The 17968-nt window shown below is 34.8% G+C and overlaps 2 protein-coding genes across 2 annotated transcripts; one reads left to right on the forward strand and one right to left on the reverse strand.

Moving 5' to 3' along the window:
* Nucleotides 1-1005: 1005 nt before the first annotated feature.
* Nucleotides 1006-3839, forward strand: LOC105959755 (FKBP-like peptidyl-prolyl cis-trans isomerase family protein). The gene is made up of 5 exons (XM_012983897.2): nucleotides 1006-1132; nucleotides 1740-1885; nucleotides 2853-2962; nucleotides 3322-3464; nucleotides 3575-3839. Exons 2-5 carry the CDS (start codon nucleotides 1744-1746, stop codon nucleotides 3615-3617), a joined length of 438 nt encoding a protein of 145 aa, XP_012839351.2. The 5' UTR covers nucleotides 1006-1132; nucleotides 1740-1743; the 3' UTR covers nucleotides 3618-3839.
* A 1775-nt stretch (nucleotides 3840-5614) lies between these two features.
* LOC105959753 (galactoside 2-alpha-L-fucosyltransferase) lies at nucleotides 5615-8470 on the reverse strand. Its single transcript, XM_012983896.2, has 2 exons — nucleotides 8017-8470; nucleotides 5615-7183 (listed from the first exon to the last, which is right to left on the reverse strand). Exons 1-2 carry the CDS (start codon nucleotides 8285-8287, stop codon nucleotides 5742-5744), a joined length of 1713 nt encoding a protein of 570 aa, XP_012839350.2. The 5' UTR covers nucleotides 8288-8470; the 3' UTR covers nucleotides 5615-5741.
* Between the last annotated feature and the right edge of the window lie 9498 nt (nucleotides 8471-17968).

A 17968-nucleotide genomic window follows, 5' to 3' on the forward strand; every position in this document is an offset into this window, starting at 1 on the left:
AAAATAAATTATAAGAGCAACTCCAACCCATTATTATCAAATGGGGTTATCAAATACTCATTTGATAATCATGATTATACTTTGATATCTCTATACAACTAGTGAACTCCAACCACAAGTATCAAAAAACAATTACCAAACAAATTTATGATTATTTATATATTATTTATTTTTTAATTCATTTTAAAGAACAATACAAACCGATTTTTCTAGTAAATTATTCTCAAAATCAATATTAATCAAGTTTTTACATTTTCAAAACCGAAAAAAAATTATATATACATAGTGATTTTTTTTTTCCGTGGAACTTTGTTGAAGCTCTACAGAAAAAAAAAATATGTTGAGATTTTTTTTCCAGTGGAAATTTATTGAGGACTAGAGAATTTAATTTTATTTTGTTGAGATTTTTTCGTAAAGAAATGAAAAGAAAACTCAATTATGTTGAGGTTTTTCTTTTTTGAGATTTTTACGTAAAGAAAAGAAAACTCAATTTTGTTGAGGTTTTTCTTTTTTCATGTGCTCCTATTTTTTAGGAGAATATTTGATAATTATTATTTGGGATGTAATTTTTACTTGCCCATGGATAAATTATCAAAATAGAACTCTAAAGTAAGGTCAAATTACGAAAAAATTTCTCTTATTTTGGTAATTGTAACCACTTTCTCAATTTTGAATCATTTTACACGTCCAACCTTACGGTGTCAAATTTAGTGGAATCTTTTAGAATATATGGAATATTCTTCAGTTTGTACCCTTCCTATCCCATTCGAGCTCCACATTTTGAGACAAGATGATCATAAGATGTATCTTTTGATTTGTAAATATCAGATTGTGGTGCATCAGAAACAATGCACAAAACAAATACAAAGTAGAGAAAATTCTACGGAACCGAGAAGATCATGTTGAATTTAACATCATAAGGGTGGATGTGTAAGAATTTAACATCGTAATTTTCATAAGTAAATCAGAAATAGGATGACCTATTTCGTGAGAGGGTAAATATGTAAATTCAAAGATAAAAAAATCAAACAGAATAAGAATCCTTTTGGTGGTGCAGTCTGCTCAATTGTTAAATTTTCTTCTTCGCTTCGTCGTGCAATCATCCCTTAATCAACACAACTACTTCTTCCAGGTACAGTCAGATTTTCCTCTCATTCATTTTTTCTCCGTCTGTGTATTGTATGTATGAAATTGATCGATTCGTTTATTAATTCTACATCCTTCTTTTCTATTACACTTCAAATAATTCAGCAATTTTTGTTCTCAGTTGGAAAAAAATTATTGCGTTGCTAATAGTCGGAACTAATTTTCTGTAAATTGATCTACTGCTGGTTTAATTTATTTTTAATTTAGATTTTGTTTTCAATATTTCACTGGTGGGTTCCGGGATAAAATAATTTCCAAGAATTCTATGGAACCAAGGGTTTTGTTTCGGTTTAAACTTTTTTTATTTAAATTTTTTTTTTTTTTTTTTTTTTTTTTTTTTTTTTTTTTTTATTTATAATTTTCGGATTCTGGTCTTGTTTGGATAATTTGAATGGGTAATTCGGCCATAAAAGCTGTGGGTAACTAACTCTATTTTCATACTTGGGTTATAATATTTTGAATTGGTAGAGAGCAATAGAGTTAGTTGTTCTTGTAAAGGTTTTGTAGAATGTGAAGAAAAAAAGAAAGAATAAATAGAATTAGATTATTTCGAGAAAGATAATCGATCATCGACTAAGTAAGTAAGTTTCTACAGTAATGGCAAAGGATGGAAAGGGAAAGGATGCAGGAAAGAATAAGGGTAAGCAAGCAGCAGGTTCGAGTGAGGATGCGGGTTCAAAGGGTAAAGGCAAAGGTGCCAAAGGAGGAGACTCTTTAGGAACTTGCACTTACGTCAAAGGTTTCTTCCCTTTTCATTTAACTTGTTCTGCTTATCTTAGTTTGCATGTGCCTCTTTGTGTGTGTGTTGTGTGTGTGTGTGTGTGTGTGTGTGTGTGTCTGTGTGTGTTATTAACTTATAATGCTCTCGTTTCATCACATATGTAAAAAAGGTTTCTTCCCTCTTTGCATGTTCTGTAATCTTAGTTTTTGTGTGCGTGTGTGTGTTTGTGTGTGTGTGTGTTTGTGTGTTATTAACTTATAATGCTCTTTTCCTCACATATGTCAAAGGTTTTTTTCCCTCTTTGCATGTTCTGTAATCTTAGTTTGTGTGTGTGTGTTTAGCTTATAATGCTCTTTTTTTTCTCACATATGTCAAAGGTTTCTTCCAGCTTTGCATGTTCTGTGATGTTAGTTTGTGTGTGTTTGTGTGTGTGTGTGTGTGTGTGTGTGTGTTATTAACTTATAATGCTCTTGTTTCCTCACATATGTCAAAGGTTTATTCCCTCTTCGCATGTTCTGTAATCTTAGTTTCTGTGTGTGTAGTATTAACTTAGGGAAAATTACGGCCACCCCCTGAGGTATGGTCAAATTACGAAAAAACCCCTCTTGTTTGGGTAATTACAGCCACCTCCTCCTTTTAAATATTTTTACATAAAATTTATTCAATTCGGTTATTTACCGAACCAAATCGTATATTTAGTTCGGTAAATGGTATGAAATGTTGGCCTACCGAAATTTCGGTTCGGTTTTACCAAATTAACATCCCTAAATTTACCTCTGGTTACCTCTGGAGGGGTCTTTTCGTAAGATAATACATAGTTGAGGGGGTGGCTGTAATTACCCAAACAGAAGGGGGGTTTCGTATTTTTTTTTACCATAACTCAGGGGGTTGGCCGTAATTTTCCCACTAACTTATAATGCTCTGATTTGCCATTAGATTAAATTAGTTGTTTAATGATTCGTATCGACCCTTTAACCTTTGTTAGCAAGGCATGTATTGTGTGAGAAGCAAGGAAAGATCAATGAAGCCTATAAGAAGCTACAAGACGGCTGGCTCGACAACGGGGACAAAGTTCCACCAGCTGAGTTCGCTAAGGTAATTCACTTTCCATTTTATTTACTCCATGTCAGAGAATTTGCATATGCTATTTTCCAAGGGGCACGACCGAATGCACTATTTTCAACCAATCACCTAATACACTTTCTATTCATTATTAACGATAGGGTTGCGTGCTAATTTATAAGGGTTTTTTCCGCTAAACATTTATAACACAAGGATGTTTTAGCAATTCGGTAGAACACGGGGGTACTAAATGCAATAATCTCTTATAAATGATTAGACATTAAACTTTTGTAACACTTGTATTCGTGTGAGGCATTTATTGGCATATTATATTAGACTATTATCCAAAGTAATAAGTGTTTATTTTGATTTATTTATTTGTTTTTTTGTAGATAGCTGCGGAATATTCGGAATGTCCGTCGGGGAAGAAAGGTGGTGATTTAGGATGGTTTCCGCGCGGTAAAATGGCTGGGCCGTTTCAGGAGGTTGCGTTCAATACACCTGTCGGTGTGACAAGTGCACCCTTTAAATCCACGTGAGTTTTCATTATTATTATTATCCCAAAATTATTTCTCATACATGCATGTGATTTAGACGATACTCTATAATAGTACTAATTTCATTTTTTTTTTTTTTTTTTTTAAGGCATGGATACCACATTATCTTGTCTGAAGGAAGAAAGAACTGAAAAACTCGATCTTGAACGTCGAGCCGAATAACGTGTTAACCATCATACTACAACATTGATGGAGCCCAGTAGGGACGACTTCTTGTTCTAAATTAATTCGTATGGTGGTTTTCTTTTTTTTGGTTCCTAAACGATATACTCTTTGTGAAAAGACATAATTCTCCTTGGTTGGGAATTTGGTGTAATCGTTTCTAAAATGCTATGAAATTATAGTTTCTATTATGTTTTCGAATTATATAGATGGCAGGAAAGAGTTATCCAACTTTTGTCGGCTAACGTTGGTGGTAATGGTTATGGTATTCTGATTAACTTTTTAAATTGTTTTGGTGTTGTGCAGAGAGGTAATATAACTGCAAGAAAATAGATATAGGTTGATTCCTGCAAAATGAGGCTAATCTATTATAAGGGTAAATTACAAAGAAAAAAAAAATCCTCGAATTACAAAAAAAAAATTTGTTTGGGTAATTATAATCATCGCCTCATTTATGTATCGTCTTATGATAAAAAGAAGAAAAAAAAAAAACCTTCTTTCGGTAAGTAAATTTGACACTCTGAGAATGAATGTGTAATTATCGTCTTATGATAAAAAGAAGAAAAAAAAAAACCTTCTTTCGATAAGTAAATTTGACACTCTGAGAATGAATGTGTAATTATCCAAACATGAGGGGTGTGTAATTTAACATTACCTCACCTCATGGGTGGCGCTAATTTGCCAACTATTCTAATGGCTTGTGAGCATAAGTCGTAGACCTTTAGCTATTGAACCTATGTTTTAAAATCCTTAGTGGGATAATTACACTTTTGACCCCTCATGTGTAGCTCGATTCCACTTTTGGTACTCATTGTTCCAAAGTGAACAAAGTTCACCTCCAATGTTTAATTTTAAACACTTTCAGTCCCCTGCCGTCACATGCACATAAGCAAGTAACGGAAAACACTATTTTTTGGGCCAAAATTGAAAATGAAATTTTTTTGGGGCTAAAAAATAATTTAAGATATACAACTTATAATTAAATTTTAATAATATTAAGTATAAATGAAATTTCTAATTATTTAATTTTTTTTATATAATAATAAGTATTAAAATTTTAGTTATAAGTAGTTTATTTTGAATTTTTAATTACTTTTCACCCCAAAAAAATAAATTCAATTTTAGCCCCAAAATAGTGTTTTCCATTACTTGCTAAAGAACATCAAGACATGTGACAAAGGGACCAAAAGTTTAAGTGATTAATATATATTTCATAACTATATATCAATCACAATATAAAAATGGTCCACATAAACCTCAAAAAAACCCAATATATGTTGGACCACTTGGGATATAATAATAATAATAATAATAATAATAATAATAATAATAATAATAATAATAATAATAATAATAATAATAATAATAATAATTTTTCTAATGACAATGATAATATATATTGAATATCTCCTTAACCAATGGGAATTGCTTTTTGCGGTTTGAAAATTGCTATTTGCGGTTTCTAATAAAACCCCCAAAAAAACACTTTATTTCACTAAAACCCCAAAACTTTCCAAAAAAATCCAAAAACACCCCCCAAAACGCGTAAACGCCCAACTTGGGCGTCCAGTGCGAAAAAAAAAATTTTTTTTTTTTTTTTTTAAATGTTCGAACGCCCAAGATGGGTGCGGCCCAAGGCGTGTACGAACGCCCGGAACGGGCGTTCGTACACGCCTTGGGCGCCCATCTTGGGCGTTCGAACATTTTTTTGCGAAAAAAAAAAGCCCTACAAATTGATTTGTAAGGCTTTTTAACATGAAATTAGTTCCGTAATCGACCTACCCAATGCATGTTACACATAAAAGAGTCGAAATTACATCAAAAAATCGAAGCCCAACCCTTCTTCAAGCTTGATTTCGAATTTTCGATTTTTTTTTTTTTTTTTTTTTTGCTATTTGCAGTTTTGAGGTGTTTTTTGATATTTTTAAAAGTTTTGGGGGGTTTTGTTATAAACCGCGAATAGCAATTTTGTGACCGCAAATAGCATTTTCGTAACCAATAAAAGGAGGGCAAAGAAAGATATATATCTATCTTAAAAAAGAAAAAAAAAATTGAAAAAAAAAACACTATTAGTTTAAAAATGAATATAGGGATTAAACCAGCTTAAGACCCCAGCTCATATCCTCACAATGCTTAACATGAGGAACAATAGCACCAGTATCCACTCCTCTCCTCAACTTACAGTCGTAAAACGGAGGTGCATGGAAACACGGCTCCATCGACACCGCTCTGCCACATGGCGGATCCGGAGCCGTCAGATTCTCTGGCTTGTACAATATCCACGGCCTCAATCCACCTAGCCCCTGCGCCACATACCCGAAAGTCGACCAAGAACTCGTCACTAATTTATCCGTCAAGCTAAGCAGATACATCTCCGCCCACGCCTTCCTATTGTGATTCCTCTTCTCGTTCTGCTGATACCCCTCGTAACTCGGCTGGTAAACTCCGATCAAATCTCCGTTTTTCGTCGGATTCTCCCAGTACATGTTCCTCACTTCCTCGAAGTAACCTCCGCTCAGAGAAGTCATTAATACAGCAACGGTTTTCGGCTTCACCGATCGGTCGAATTCAGGTTCTTGATTCTTGGTGATTTGCGGTAATATGTCTTCCTTCATTGTACAAGACAGGATTTGGTCCAGCACGTGTTTGAATGGCCCGCTTTTTGCGTCGAAAACCCGTATCTGGATTCCGATTCTTACGTCGGCGTTGGATAGATAGGATTGATAGTATCTGCTAATAAGCCCCCAAACCGAATTCGTCGGGTGGAATAAATATCTCCCCAAGAAATGGAAAACGGCCTCTTTATCGGGGAAGAGGCTGTGGAGCTCTTTCTCGAAAGACGGGATTAAAAATAGCGACGGGATGAAATAATTGTCCGTCTTCATTATCAACCATTGATTCTTCTGCAGATGTTCTTGATCTTGATTGCAGAAAAAAAGCTTATCTTTGTCGTCGTAGTCGTGAACGAGATGGAGATAAGTGTATGATAAGTCGCCTGATGACGAGTTTCTCTTCAGCAAATTACCGTAGCTCTCGTTCGATTTCTGATTGAACCCGTTGAATTTTTCGGTCAACGGGAAATCGGAGGGGAGTAGCCAAGAAGATTCCGGAAAGGGTTCGCAGAAGAGATCGGGAATGTCTTTTCCGCTATCGACGAGGAGGACTCTGTCTGTGAGAAGGGCGTAGAGGAAAGCCGACGCGAGCGTTAGAATTCGGTTGCCTAAGCCGCTGAACGATATCCAGACGAGGTATTTACAGTCGGTGGTTGAGTTTGCGGTGGCGGATTTTTTAAGGTTTTCGAGTGCTTTGTTGTAGGGATCTGTGTGGGGCCCACATCTTTTGTGGAGGGCTTCGTAGCTTCGTAATTTGGAGATTAGGTGAGACGAAGGTTTACGAGAGAGGCCTCGGCGGTACAAGAGGGATTGGTATCTGCTAAGGCAAGATTTTTCGTCGAATCCGATTGGGAGAAGGTCGCCTAGAAGTTTGTTGTTTGGTACTTCAACCGGTTGAGCGAGTTCGTCTTCTTCTAGTATGTCTGTTAGGTACAATAAACAAGGTAAGAACGACGAGAAAAAAAAAAACGAGGTACAAAAATGGATACTATTGCAGCTCACGGTCGATTTTGTGTAATTTGGATATTTCGTTGAAAGTAAATCTTGTGTACACAACAATGCAGCATTTAACGGTTTCGATAGCAAATACTCCAATTTGTTCGAGCAATGAGCAAAACACGAAATACAGCAAAAAAGAATTATAGGGAATTAAAAAGATATCCTAAAGAAATTTTTTGTTCTACTTATATTTTGACTCGAAACACGAAACACATTACCCTATCGAATCACATTTTTTTCGTCGAATCTATACGTTTCTTTCAACTGCTTATCAGACGACATTCTAAATCGAAATTAATCCAATTGTAATCAGTAATGAAAATAAAATCATACAGAATCCTTAATTCTAAGACATGGAATTTGAAATAATTTATAATTGTCAAACAATCTTTTCACTAAAAGCCAAATCATATTGTCTGGACAATGTACCACTAATTAAAAAAAAAAAAAAAAAAAAAAAGGAATTTTGATCTCCAATTACTTCACCAAATCCCAATTCTTGAAATTTCTGTAAATTCAATTCTTTCTTCCTAACAAATTATTACATAAAATCAGACAAAAAAATGATGAATCTGATACAATAAAACAAGTGAAGACCAAACAAAAAAAAAGTAGTATCTTTGTCATAATGATTAATGTGACATATAAACTCCAAGATTAGATAGATACATAAAAACAGCCAAAACCCGAAAACTCGAAAACCCAAAAACCGAAAACTCGAAAACCCGAAACCCGAGACACGTTAAAAAGAGGGTACCTTTATGAAGCTTAGAATCAAGAATTCTGGTGGCATCAACAACAGGCCAAAGTACATCGGAGGGTGGGTCCCTCAGCACCACAGAAACTGAGAACAAAACAGAGAAACCCATCACGAAGACCACGATTACACCCGTCAATTTCATTATGCTCAACCCGCATTTGCACTCCGCCGTTCCCCGGGATACGCCGTCGCTTCCGTGATCCGAGGACGGCGGCGGCGGCGGCTGGCCGCCGTCGGGAGTAGCCGCGGCTTTGTTGAACCTCTTCATTCTTTCCTCAGTAGTGTATTATTATTACCATAAAATGGCGTTTTCTCATCAGGGTTTTGTATAACAACCAATGCTGTTGTACGATGATTCTACACAGTCTGGTTCGGTTTCAGTGTGTGTGTGTGTTTTTTTTTTGTGGGTTTTTTTTTTCTTTTGTTTTTTTGTATTTTTAACTGCACGATTAAAAAAAACCGGTGGTGTCGGTGAAGATTTATTAATTTATTTTCCTATTTTCGGAATTTTTTTTATTATTTTTATTCTTATATATGGTCTTGTTAAACCCTAATTATTTTATTTTTTTACTTTTACTAAAAGAAAAGGACCATACTACGCCGGTGTAGATGAATTAAATGTTACACCTGGTTATTTACTTTGAGTGAATTTGAACAGTAGATTTGATTAAATAACTATTCACTAAGTACACATACATACGAATGTGTTATGTAGCAAAGAAACGGAAACGGATAGGGGGGAAACGTTGTGTAAATATTAAAATTATAAGGGTATATTTATAAATGTTCTATATAAACATATTTAAGTTTTTATTTATATATAAATTATTTTTATACATACATATTCAAAAGAAAATTTACTATCAACTATCGGTTTGCAATTGATTATTAAATCATGTAAATAATTTGAAAAACAACATAATATCAAAAAATTGCTATCCAAACATGTTTCTAACTTTTTAGAAGTTTCAAAATGGCACATAAAGTGTCCGGCATGTGTTTTCGAGTTTCTGACACGAAACTTTTCCTAAACGCAGAAACGTTAACTTGTTGAAGTTTCCGTGCTACATAGTGAGTGTGTGTGTGTGTGTTAGATTATGTGTAGATCCACGGTTCGAATCCACTCAGTATAAATTAGGGCTGTGCGTTGGTTGGTTTGGTTAAAAACCAGGCATAAAACCAACTCAACCCATCCAACCAACTTTGGCAAATATTGGAAACCGTTATCGACCCAACTTACATGGGTTGGGTGATGGTTGAAAACCAATTTAATGGGTTGGTTGGTGGTTTTGTTGATGGGTCATCCATCTAAATATTTTTTAATTTTTTTTTTAATATTTTATTACTTGTTACAATGCTATATCTTTTATAAATTAAATGCGACTAGTTCAATAATATTCAAATAAAAGATTCAAAACATTACGGGCATATATATTGCAATTAAACATAAATAGTTCAACAAATAATAATCGTCCAAATATTTAGACTGTATATCTTAAAATTAAAATAGTTCAAATTAGATAATTAGGTTGATTTATTGCTTTTAGGATTTTGGTCAATATTAAACAATTTAATAAATGTGATATAAAATAGAAATTTGAAATTAAAACTATTAAATATTTTAATTAAAATTAATACATAATAAATTAATGAATAAAGTTGGTTGGCCGATATTAATCGACTAACCAACTTTTTAGCTTATTAGAAACCATTATCGACCCAACTATACATGGGTTGGTTGACATTATCGACCCAACTTAAATGGGTCGGTTGATGATTGATTAACCATCACAAAATGCGGGTCGAAAATTGGTTGGTTGATGGTTAAAACTGATCCATGCACAGCCCTAGTATAAATAACCAGACGCAGTATCTAATTTCCCGCATGAATAAATACATTTAATAGATGTTTACCATTCATTGGCACACAAACACACATACCCGCATTGATGTGTGCAGATCAACAGAAAAATCCACTCAATATAGCTTTCACCGAATGTAGCATATAAATAAGTCAATACTCGGATATGTGTATCAAGAAATAAAAATATTAGACTAATTGATGAGCAGGAAAAAAAAAATTACACCTAATCAAAGTTGGTATAAAATTTATAACAATTAATCCATCTATTTTATCGGTAACGTTTGATATAAATGCCTATCTACGAAAGGAAACTATTAAATGATTCCTATTATAGGAAGAGAAAAAAAATGTTTATATTCACCATTTCTGTAACTTATTTTTCTCATTCTATTAATCAATTATTAATGTTGGGGGTAAAATTGAGAGGATACAAAATTATTCATTGTAGAACAAGACATCATATAATTTATTTAATTACTCCATAATTATAATTTTATTTTTGCTGATAAAAGGGTATTTAATTTAGAAATAAATATAATGGTGAAGAATCATTAAATTACATATAAAAAAAAAAAACTCAAATGATATGATATTGACATAGTGAATGGTGATGGTGGCAAAACCATAAATAAGTCCATAATTTTTTATTTTTTTTGACGAAATAAATAAGTCCATAATTAAATATACAATTAATGCAAGTTATATGTATTGGTCAATTTTCATAGATCCGATAGTATTAGATGATCCACTTCAGTTGGTGGAGTGGGCCATATATATATATAGATATATATTTATTTTCTTTAATTAATTAATTTTATTTAGATTGTGTGGAGTGGGGCAGATTGCAATTACTAGCATTTGTCGTGGTCTCCTTTCAATTTCAATATTTTATGTCAAATGGGTCAAACAAATATAAATTCAGAGATGATTCCAATGAAAATGGGTCCCACAATCTCAATAAATACTAGCTGAGTGCTCAACCACTTAACTGATTTCCTCCTTGTTTTCCTCCTTATTTCTCGTTCATACCGATTAAAAAAATAAAAATAAAATGAAGAAAGAAAACATTGTCATGCATGAAGTTATCAACAGCTAAAATACAATGTCTACAATAGAATTCAATGTTTTTTTATTTTTGTGGAAGGTGAATATATAGGCAATGTTTGGTTTGGTTTCTATTTCTCTTTTATTCTTTCTCGGAAATAAATTCGTGTTTGCTTAGATTTTCAAAAATAATACCAGCAATAATTTTAAAAGTTCATCTCTTCTCTAAACATGATTTGATTGTTACAGTAACAAAAATTTGACTGATACAGTAAATAATGTCCTTACTAAAAAAACAACAGATACGTATGTAATGAGATGTCTAAAACAATATTTTTGAATCTCACATTTGGAGGAACATCTCTCGCAATCGCTTTGCGGAAATTCTAGTGATTGCTGAGAGATGTAATACATCTTTGTTGAAAAATCTTTGCTTTGGGTTCGATGTAGATCACTTCAGATTATGGTTGTATTGCACCTCTAATTATTATTTTTTATTTAAGGGACTCCTAACATATTAACCCATTAAGAAATTGGACACTTTTGCCCACCTTGAAAAAAATTTCCCTTTACTTCATAAGGAATTGGTTGATATTTATTCGTCCAAAGAAAGAGCGGTGCTACATCCAAAACAGGTAGATGAAGTACTTATAGTTGCAGCTACTGATTGAAGTAGATACCTATTTTGAATGCTAGGATGTTGGCTAATGCGAACCCTTAATATACTTTAGACTATATTACAACCATCACATGAGGTTTCTTATAATAACTTTTAAGGTTCACGTGATATCGATAATTACAATCACCCCTTACAATTAACAGAAAGTTAGAAATCCTATGTCATGGGGTGGCTGAAATTATGAATATCACAATGGACTTAAAAGTTATTATATCATCCCTACGGAGAGTAATGTATTATATAGAATATTTTTATATAATAAAAGTTTCTAACATGTTGACCATTTTTTAGGGACTCGATATTCGCGGTAGCATTTTTACGAATACGGGTTTACTGTAATTCACTATCTACCCGCTCTCTCTCTCTGGAAAAAAAAATCCTCTTAAGCTTTTATATTAGAAATTGTCCAGAAACCCATCTTATTGTAGCGATTTTCAAAGGAAAACGAGTGCATCAGATCATATGATCGAGAGACACAATCCCATGAGGTAAAATTTGTTGGTTTTTGTTCTATAAATTGGGAAAACGTGGCTCACAACCAAAATGGGTGCCGAAAAATGATTTTCACGCCCAAATTGGACGCGAAAAAGAACGATCCACGCCCAAAGTGGGAGCCCCAGTCGGCCTTTCTGTGCCCGGTTAGGGGGCCAACCACTTATGTATTTTTTTTTACTACTACTATTGTTATTATTCTTTAACTTTATTTTGTTTCGTAATTATTTCAGGTAGAGACCAACAAAAATTTTCTACATTTGAAGTTGATCATAGTGAGCATTTAGTAGTAACTAGGGGTGGGCATTCAGATCGGGTCGGGTTATTCGGGTTTTTGATATAAAAATCATTACCTGAATCCGACCCACTTAAGATATAAGTCCCTGGTGACAAACCTTATTAGAACTAAATGACAAGTCTAACTAAAATTTGCTTTTATTAAATTTATTCCAAAAATGCTCCTCCACTCACAAATTCGAAATTACACCAAATTGTAAATATACTATGATGAACTATGATATTATTTAACATTTTAAAGTTTGCATCTAGCATTTTTTTTTACGTGAAACACGTTTTTTTTTTTTTTTTTTTTTTTTTCCCGTATTTTATCATTATATAAAAATCTATTTTTTTCCCATTCTTTTCTACGTAAAGTAAAAATTATGATTTTTTTTTTTTTTTTTTTTCGGTCGTAGACATCTTCAGAAACCCATAGAAAACCGTAGTAATCCGTAGTCACCCATAGACATCTTCAAACCCTAATACATCTTGAAACCATAACTTCTCCTACAAACCCTAGCCGCCAGACCCACAGACACCCATAGACATTCAAATCGATTTTTTTTTAAATTTCCCCATCAAACCCTAGATCCGCTCCTCTATCCACCACCATCCACCACCACCACCATCCACCACCACCACCATCACCGAGCACCGCCATCACGCCATCATCCATACCCAATACCGTCGCCGCGCCTTCCACCATAGATCTGACCTTGAACCACCATAGCCGCCGTCTCCTTGTCTCTACAACCATCCGCTTATTGCCGCCGTCTCCACCGCCATAACCACCGCCCCCACAATAGTGGATTGGAGTGGTGGAGAACGAAAGAGACAGAGAGATAGCGATATCGAAAAATAGAGAGATAAAGATTGTGAGAGAGAGTGAGAGAAATAGACGAGACAGAGAGAGCGAGATTGAGAGACAGAAGAAAAAAGAAAATAAATCTGAGAGAAACGTGACTTTAGAATTTATGGATTTAGGTTAAGGGTAAATTAGGGATAAAAGAAAAATTGAGGATGTGACTCATATTTATTTTTCTAAAAAGGATTTAGTTCATAAAAAAATATTAAGGTTGTATTCCACATCTAATTATGTTTCCAACTAAGGACCTCTAGCATATTACCCCAAAAATAAAATATATTAGATGAGACCCAATAATAAATAAATAAAAAGAATATACATATGATATAACATTAGATGGCTAGAAATTGGGTTGGGCTTGGATGAGAGTGGGCTATGTAGTTTATTTTTTTTTTCTATTTTTTTTTTCTTTAGCCAGGTACTCGATCGGTTTCCCGGTTAGGAATACTAAATTCCGGACCCGGCCCGGTTTAAGAACACCGGGTATCCCAAACCTCGCAAAGCCCGGTAGAGTTGAAAATTACCCGACCCGGTCGGATAAAACGTGGGTCAGGTCACATCCTGAATAACCCGATCCAAATGCCCACCCCTGGTAGTAACATAACTATTTAATTCGAGTGATGAGTTGATAGATTTGGACGATGCATTGGCAGGTAGACCTCGAGCGTGAGACATTCTAAACAATAGTTGATGTATTTTCTTTGTATATAGTTCTTGTGTTTGATGTTTATTCCCATTCTAAACAATACTTGATATATTTTCTTACAGGGAAAGTACAGCTTGCACCCTGAACTACAGAGTTTGTCACAAACACTCCCCTGAACTACAAGACGTAACAAAACGACCTCTCCATTTTCAAACCGTTCCGTTCGTAGAATGCTGATGTGGCAAATTGACTTTCCCCAATTAAATTGTTTTGACAATTTTACCACTCACTTTGCATATATATATATATATATATATATATATATATATATATATATATATATATATATATATATATATATATATATATATATATATATATATATATATATATATATATATATATATATATATATAAACATTTTACCCCCAAATTAATCAACTTAAATTCAACCTAAAATATTATTTACAAATTATTCCTTTTTTAATAATTATTTTATTAATATAGTAATATATTTAATTTTAATTTTTATTTAGTTAATAAATGGGTCTTACGGTACTCATTATCGTCACTTATTCATAAGTAAATCAAATCTAATTAAACAAATTGATTAAACCCCTGCATTCAAATGCAATTCACATTTCGGCCTCTCCAATCAAGAACCACTAATGCCCCCCAGATGAAATTAGCCTAAAAAATCTCTCATGGCTTACAAACCCATTACTCTCTCTGGCCAATAACGAAAAACACAGGGCGTCATTGCAAGCACAAAGATCCAACGAGCACGGACTACACGGGGAAGTTGAGAACTGTTGAGTGTAGATTTTACACTCAATATGTTTATTTTACGTGGATCTTTTGTTTATATTTAATTATATTTACGATTTAGTTGATTGATTTTGTATTTAATAGGTAAAAAACGAGAATTAAGTGTCCATGAAGGAAAAATGATCAAAAATAAAGAAAAAAGTTGCAAAGAAGGGGGCAATTTTTTTTCTAGTGTTGTTTTGAAAAAAAGTTTTTAAAATGGTGTTATTTTGTAGGTGGTAATCGAATTGGGGTTGAGCGCCACTCCCCACGGCGGCACCGGCAAGAGGCGCCACCACCAACAGCGGCACTGGCAGGAGGCGCCACCTCCAATGGCGGCACCGGAAGGAGGCGCCACCACCAACGGCGCCTTCAACATATATATTTTTTACTTTATTTTCTGATTTTTAATTTTTTTTACAAAATAAAACAATTCAAACTAAATTCATTAGTATGAAATTAGTATTAAATTTATTATATTTTATATATTTTCTCCATTAGTATTAAATTAATCATTGAATATTTTTATCTAATTAACACACTAAAATAGTGTACAATCTTAAAAACACGTAGACAAAAACAAAAGAAGTTCTAGAAAATAAAAGAGTCATACAAAATAAATATGTCCAATAGCAAAAACAAAATGAGTACAAGGAAATAAAATTGGCACTATGAAGTCAGTGCCTATGTGAACCAGTGCCACATGCATGTGCATGTCTAGTCCTACGCGGCCTACCATCTCGACGAATGTCAGGTTCTGCTGGTACATCATCAACAAACTGGGTGTCATCCGGTGGATATGGAACAGGGAAAACATTATACTGTGATTGGATCCGCTCTTGGGGACTTGAGTATCCCAAGTTGAGCTCCAAATGTGGACCCCATGAAGAGAACCGAGTATCAATAGCAGGAGGATATGGGGTAGCTAGAGAATCGGACCATGGCATATCTGGAACGTAATCATTCGTAGATGGACCAACTAAATCTGTAAATGTGGGTACCTGAGATGTAGACGGATCGAACATATCCATAAATCCCTGTGTAGTAGATAAATCGTCCATACCTCCATGCACAGAAACATCTGCATAAAAGGGAGTATGAGAAGCAAATGGACCGGCAACATCTCCAGATGGAGGTACCCGAGATGTAGATGCATAATAGTTCCCCTCTCTCGTCTGTCTCACGTCATGCTCCAATTCAGTAGCTCTTTCGGCAGCGCTGGACTTTCTTCTGGTATGTCTATCTCGATGCGGAGAAGGTATATGAGGTATGGCAGGTATCGGAGGTAAGCTGGACGAAGCACCATCTCTACGTAGAAGTTGAGTCCCAGCTGCATACATCCGTGTAGCGATGTCCTGATACATATCATATATCCGATCGTCATCTCGAGACACTTCCCTAGCAGCAAGACTCATGGATGTAAGCTGATTACCCTGAAATAAAAGGTATTACAAGTTTAAGAATTAAAAAAACTGAAAAAACAAATTGAAAAACATCGAAAGTAATGGTTGTTTTGAGAAAAATACTAACCACAAGATCTAGTAAAATTAGGTATCCGACCTGAAAACTGATATCATCAAGATTTTCAATCGGTGATATCAAACGACGTGTGTGCCTCTCATAGCACTCGTAGTATCCTGGATCTGTCTAAGGCCCACTAAACTCAATAATGGATAGTCCTCGACCATGCCCAACACTAATTATTAAACATAAAAAATATAAAAAACCGCAAGTATAACAAACTATTAATTTAAATTTTAAAAGTATTAAAAATCATATTACCTGTAACAGAGTAAGCGCACCACCTAGATTAGTTTTCCTCTTATCCAACTCAACAGTGCCGCCTTGTTCCACAAATTTCCTAAGTAAAGCCCCAGTGCATAGCTCACGATACAAATATCCAAGAACTGCACTACCCCAACTGAAAGTACGCACTGCCTCAAGATCTTCGAAATGACGAAGATGCAACAACGAGATTGCATTTGAAGATGTGTCAGGACACATAACCCCCCCAAGTAGCAATAACAGTAAACACCTGGTATGCTGCTGAACACGCTGCTCCGTGCTGTCATCAGTAATCGTGTAATGTCGTAAATGTAGGGCCAGATCAGTTGCAAAGAGCCGTCTCCCTTTGAAAGATCTATCTGAAGGTGCATAGCAAACAATTATGTGAGATTGGTTTTAGGGTGCTCGACGAATTTATACAGCTCTCCTTGCCAAACAAATATAGCGATTATTAGAGAATCCCGAAAGCTTGTTAGGCAAACTCCTAAAGGCAAGGTATTACCCGAATACAAGTGTACTAGAGGCCTCTTTGGGTTCGAATCCTTCTTATACATGAAGAAGCTTATACGGTTCTATTTACCTAGTCAAAGCTGGCCTTCGTTGGAGAATCGACAACGGGCGTTCGGTTAATATTTGGAAAGATAAATGGTTGCCGAGAGAAAATACATTTCAGATTTTCACACCCATTGGTGATAGGGAGCCGGAAATGAAAGTGAGCGAACTGATTGACGAAGATACAAGGCTGTGGAAGTCTGATTTAATCCAAGAGATCTTTTTTTAAGACGATTGCAAAGCAATTCTTGCTATCCCTCCGGGTAGGCTAGTGCACTCAGACCGCTATAATTGGCATTATAACCGAAATGCACTTTTCTCAGTTCGTAGTGCTTATCATTTGGATGTTAGAATCCGACAACATGGCGGTGGCTAACCTGGTAATAGCTCGAATCCTCACAATACCAAGCAAAATTAAGTGGGATACCGCAGTCAATATATGATAAGTGTTCATTTTGCATTATTTTCACTTATCAATTCTTCGAATTTTGGTCTTCGTTCGTCCGAGTTTCGGCTTTATTTGTATATATTATTACGTTTCTTGTTTTATTTCTTTTTTTTTTTAGTTTTTGTTAGGTTTTTTGCCAAGTCGAAACATTTGAAAGCGAAACCGATTTTTCAAGCCAAGAAAGTGGCCATTAAGACCCAAATGGCGATCCAGGAACGTCGGATTGCGATCTGGATGCAAATTCCAGTGAACAGCAAATTAAGACCCAGATTGCGATCCAGAAAGTCGGATCGCGATCTGGCGGCAAATTCCAGTAGCAGCGAGAAAGCTGGCCAGATCACGATCCGACTCTTCTGGATCGCGATCTGGGAAGGCGGTTCACCTTTTTCATGAGAAGCCAGATCGCGATTTCTGACTTTATTGGATCGCAATGTGGACACGATTTTCGAGGGTAGATATTTTAAAAGCAAAGCTTCTTGAGGAAGCTT

Source organism: Erythranthe guttata, chromosome 9 (genome assembly GCF_056151865.1).
Source record: "Erythranthe guttata isolate IM_541 chromosome 9, IM_541, whole genome shotgun sequence".
Classification (NCBI taxonomy): domain Eukaryota; kingdom Viridiplantae; phylum Streptophyta; class Magnoliopsida; order Lamiales; family Phrymaceae; genus Erythranthe; species Erythranthe guttata.

What these genes read in the sequence shown, in the direction of transcription:
- LOC105959755 (XM_012983897.2), top strand. Translation starts at nt 1,744, where the DNA reads ATGGCAAAGGATGGAAAGGGAAAGGATGCAGGAAAGAATAAGGGTAAG. An exon ending in AACTTGCACTTACGTCAAAG is followed by an intron (nt 1,886 to 2,852) that starts GTTTCTTCCCTT and finishes AACCTTTGTTAG; the next exon opens with CAAGGCATGTATTGTGTGAG. An exon ending in AGTGCACCCTTTAAATCCAC is followed by an intron (nt 3,465 to 3,574) that starts GTGAGTTTTCAT and finishes TTTTTTTTTAAG; the next exon opens with GCATGGATACCACATTATCT.
- LOC105959753 (XM_012983896.2), bottom strand. Translation starts at nt 8,287, where the DNA reads ATGAAGAGGTTCAACAAAGCCGCGGCTACTCCCGACGGCGGCCAGCCG. An exon ending in TGATTCTAAGCTTCATAAAG is followed by an intron (nt 7,184 to 8,016) that starts GTACCCTCTTTT and finishes TGTACCTAACAG; the next exon opens with ACATACTAGAAGAAGACGAA.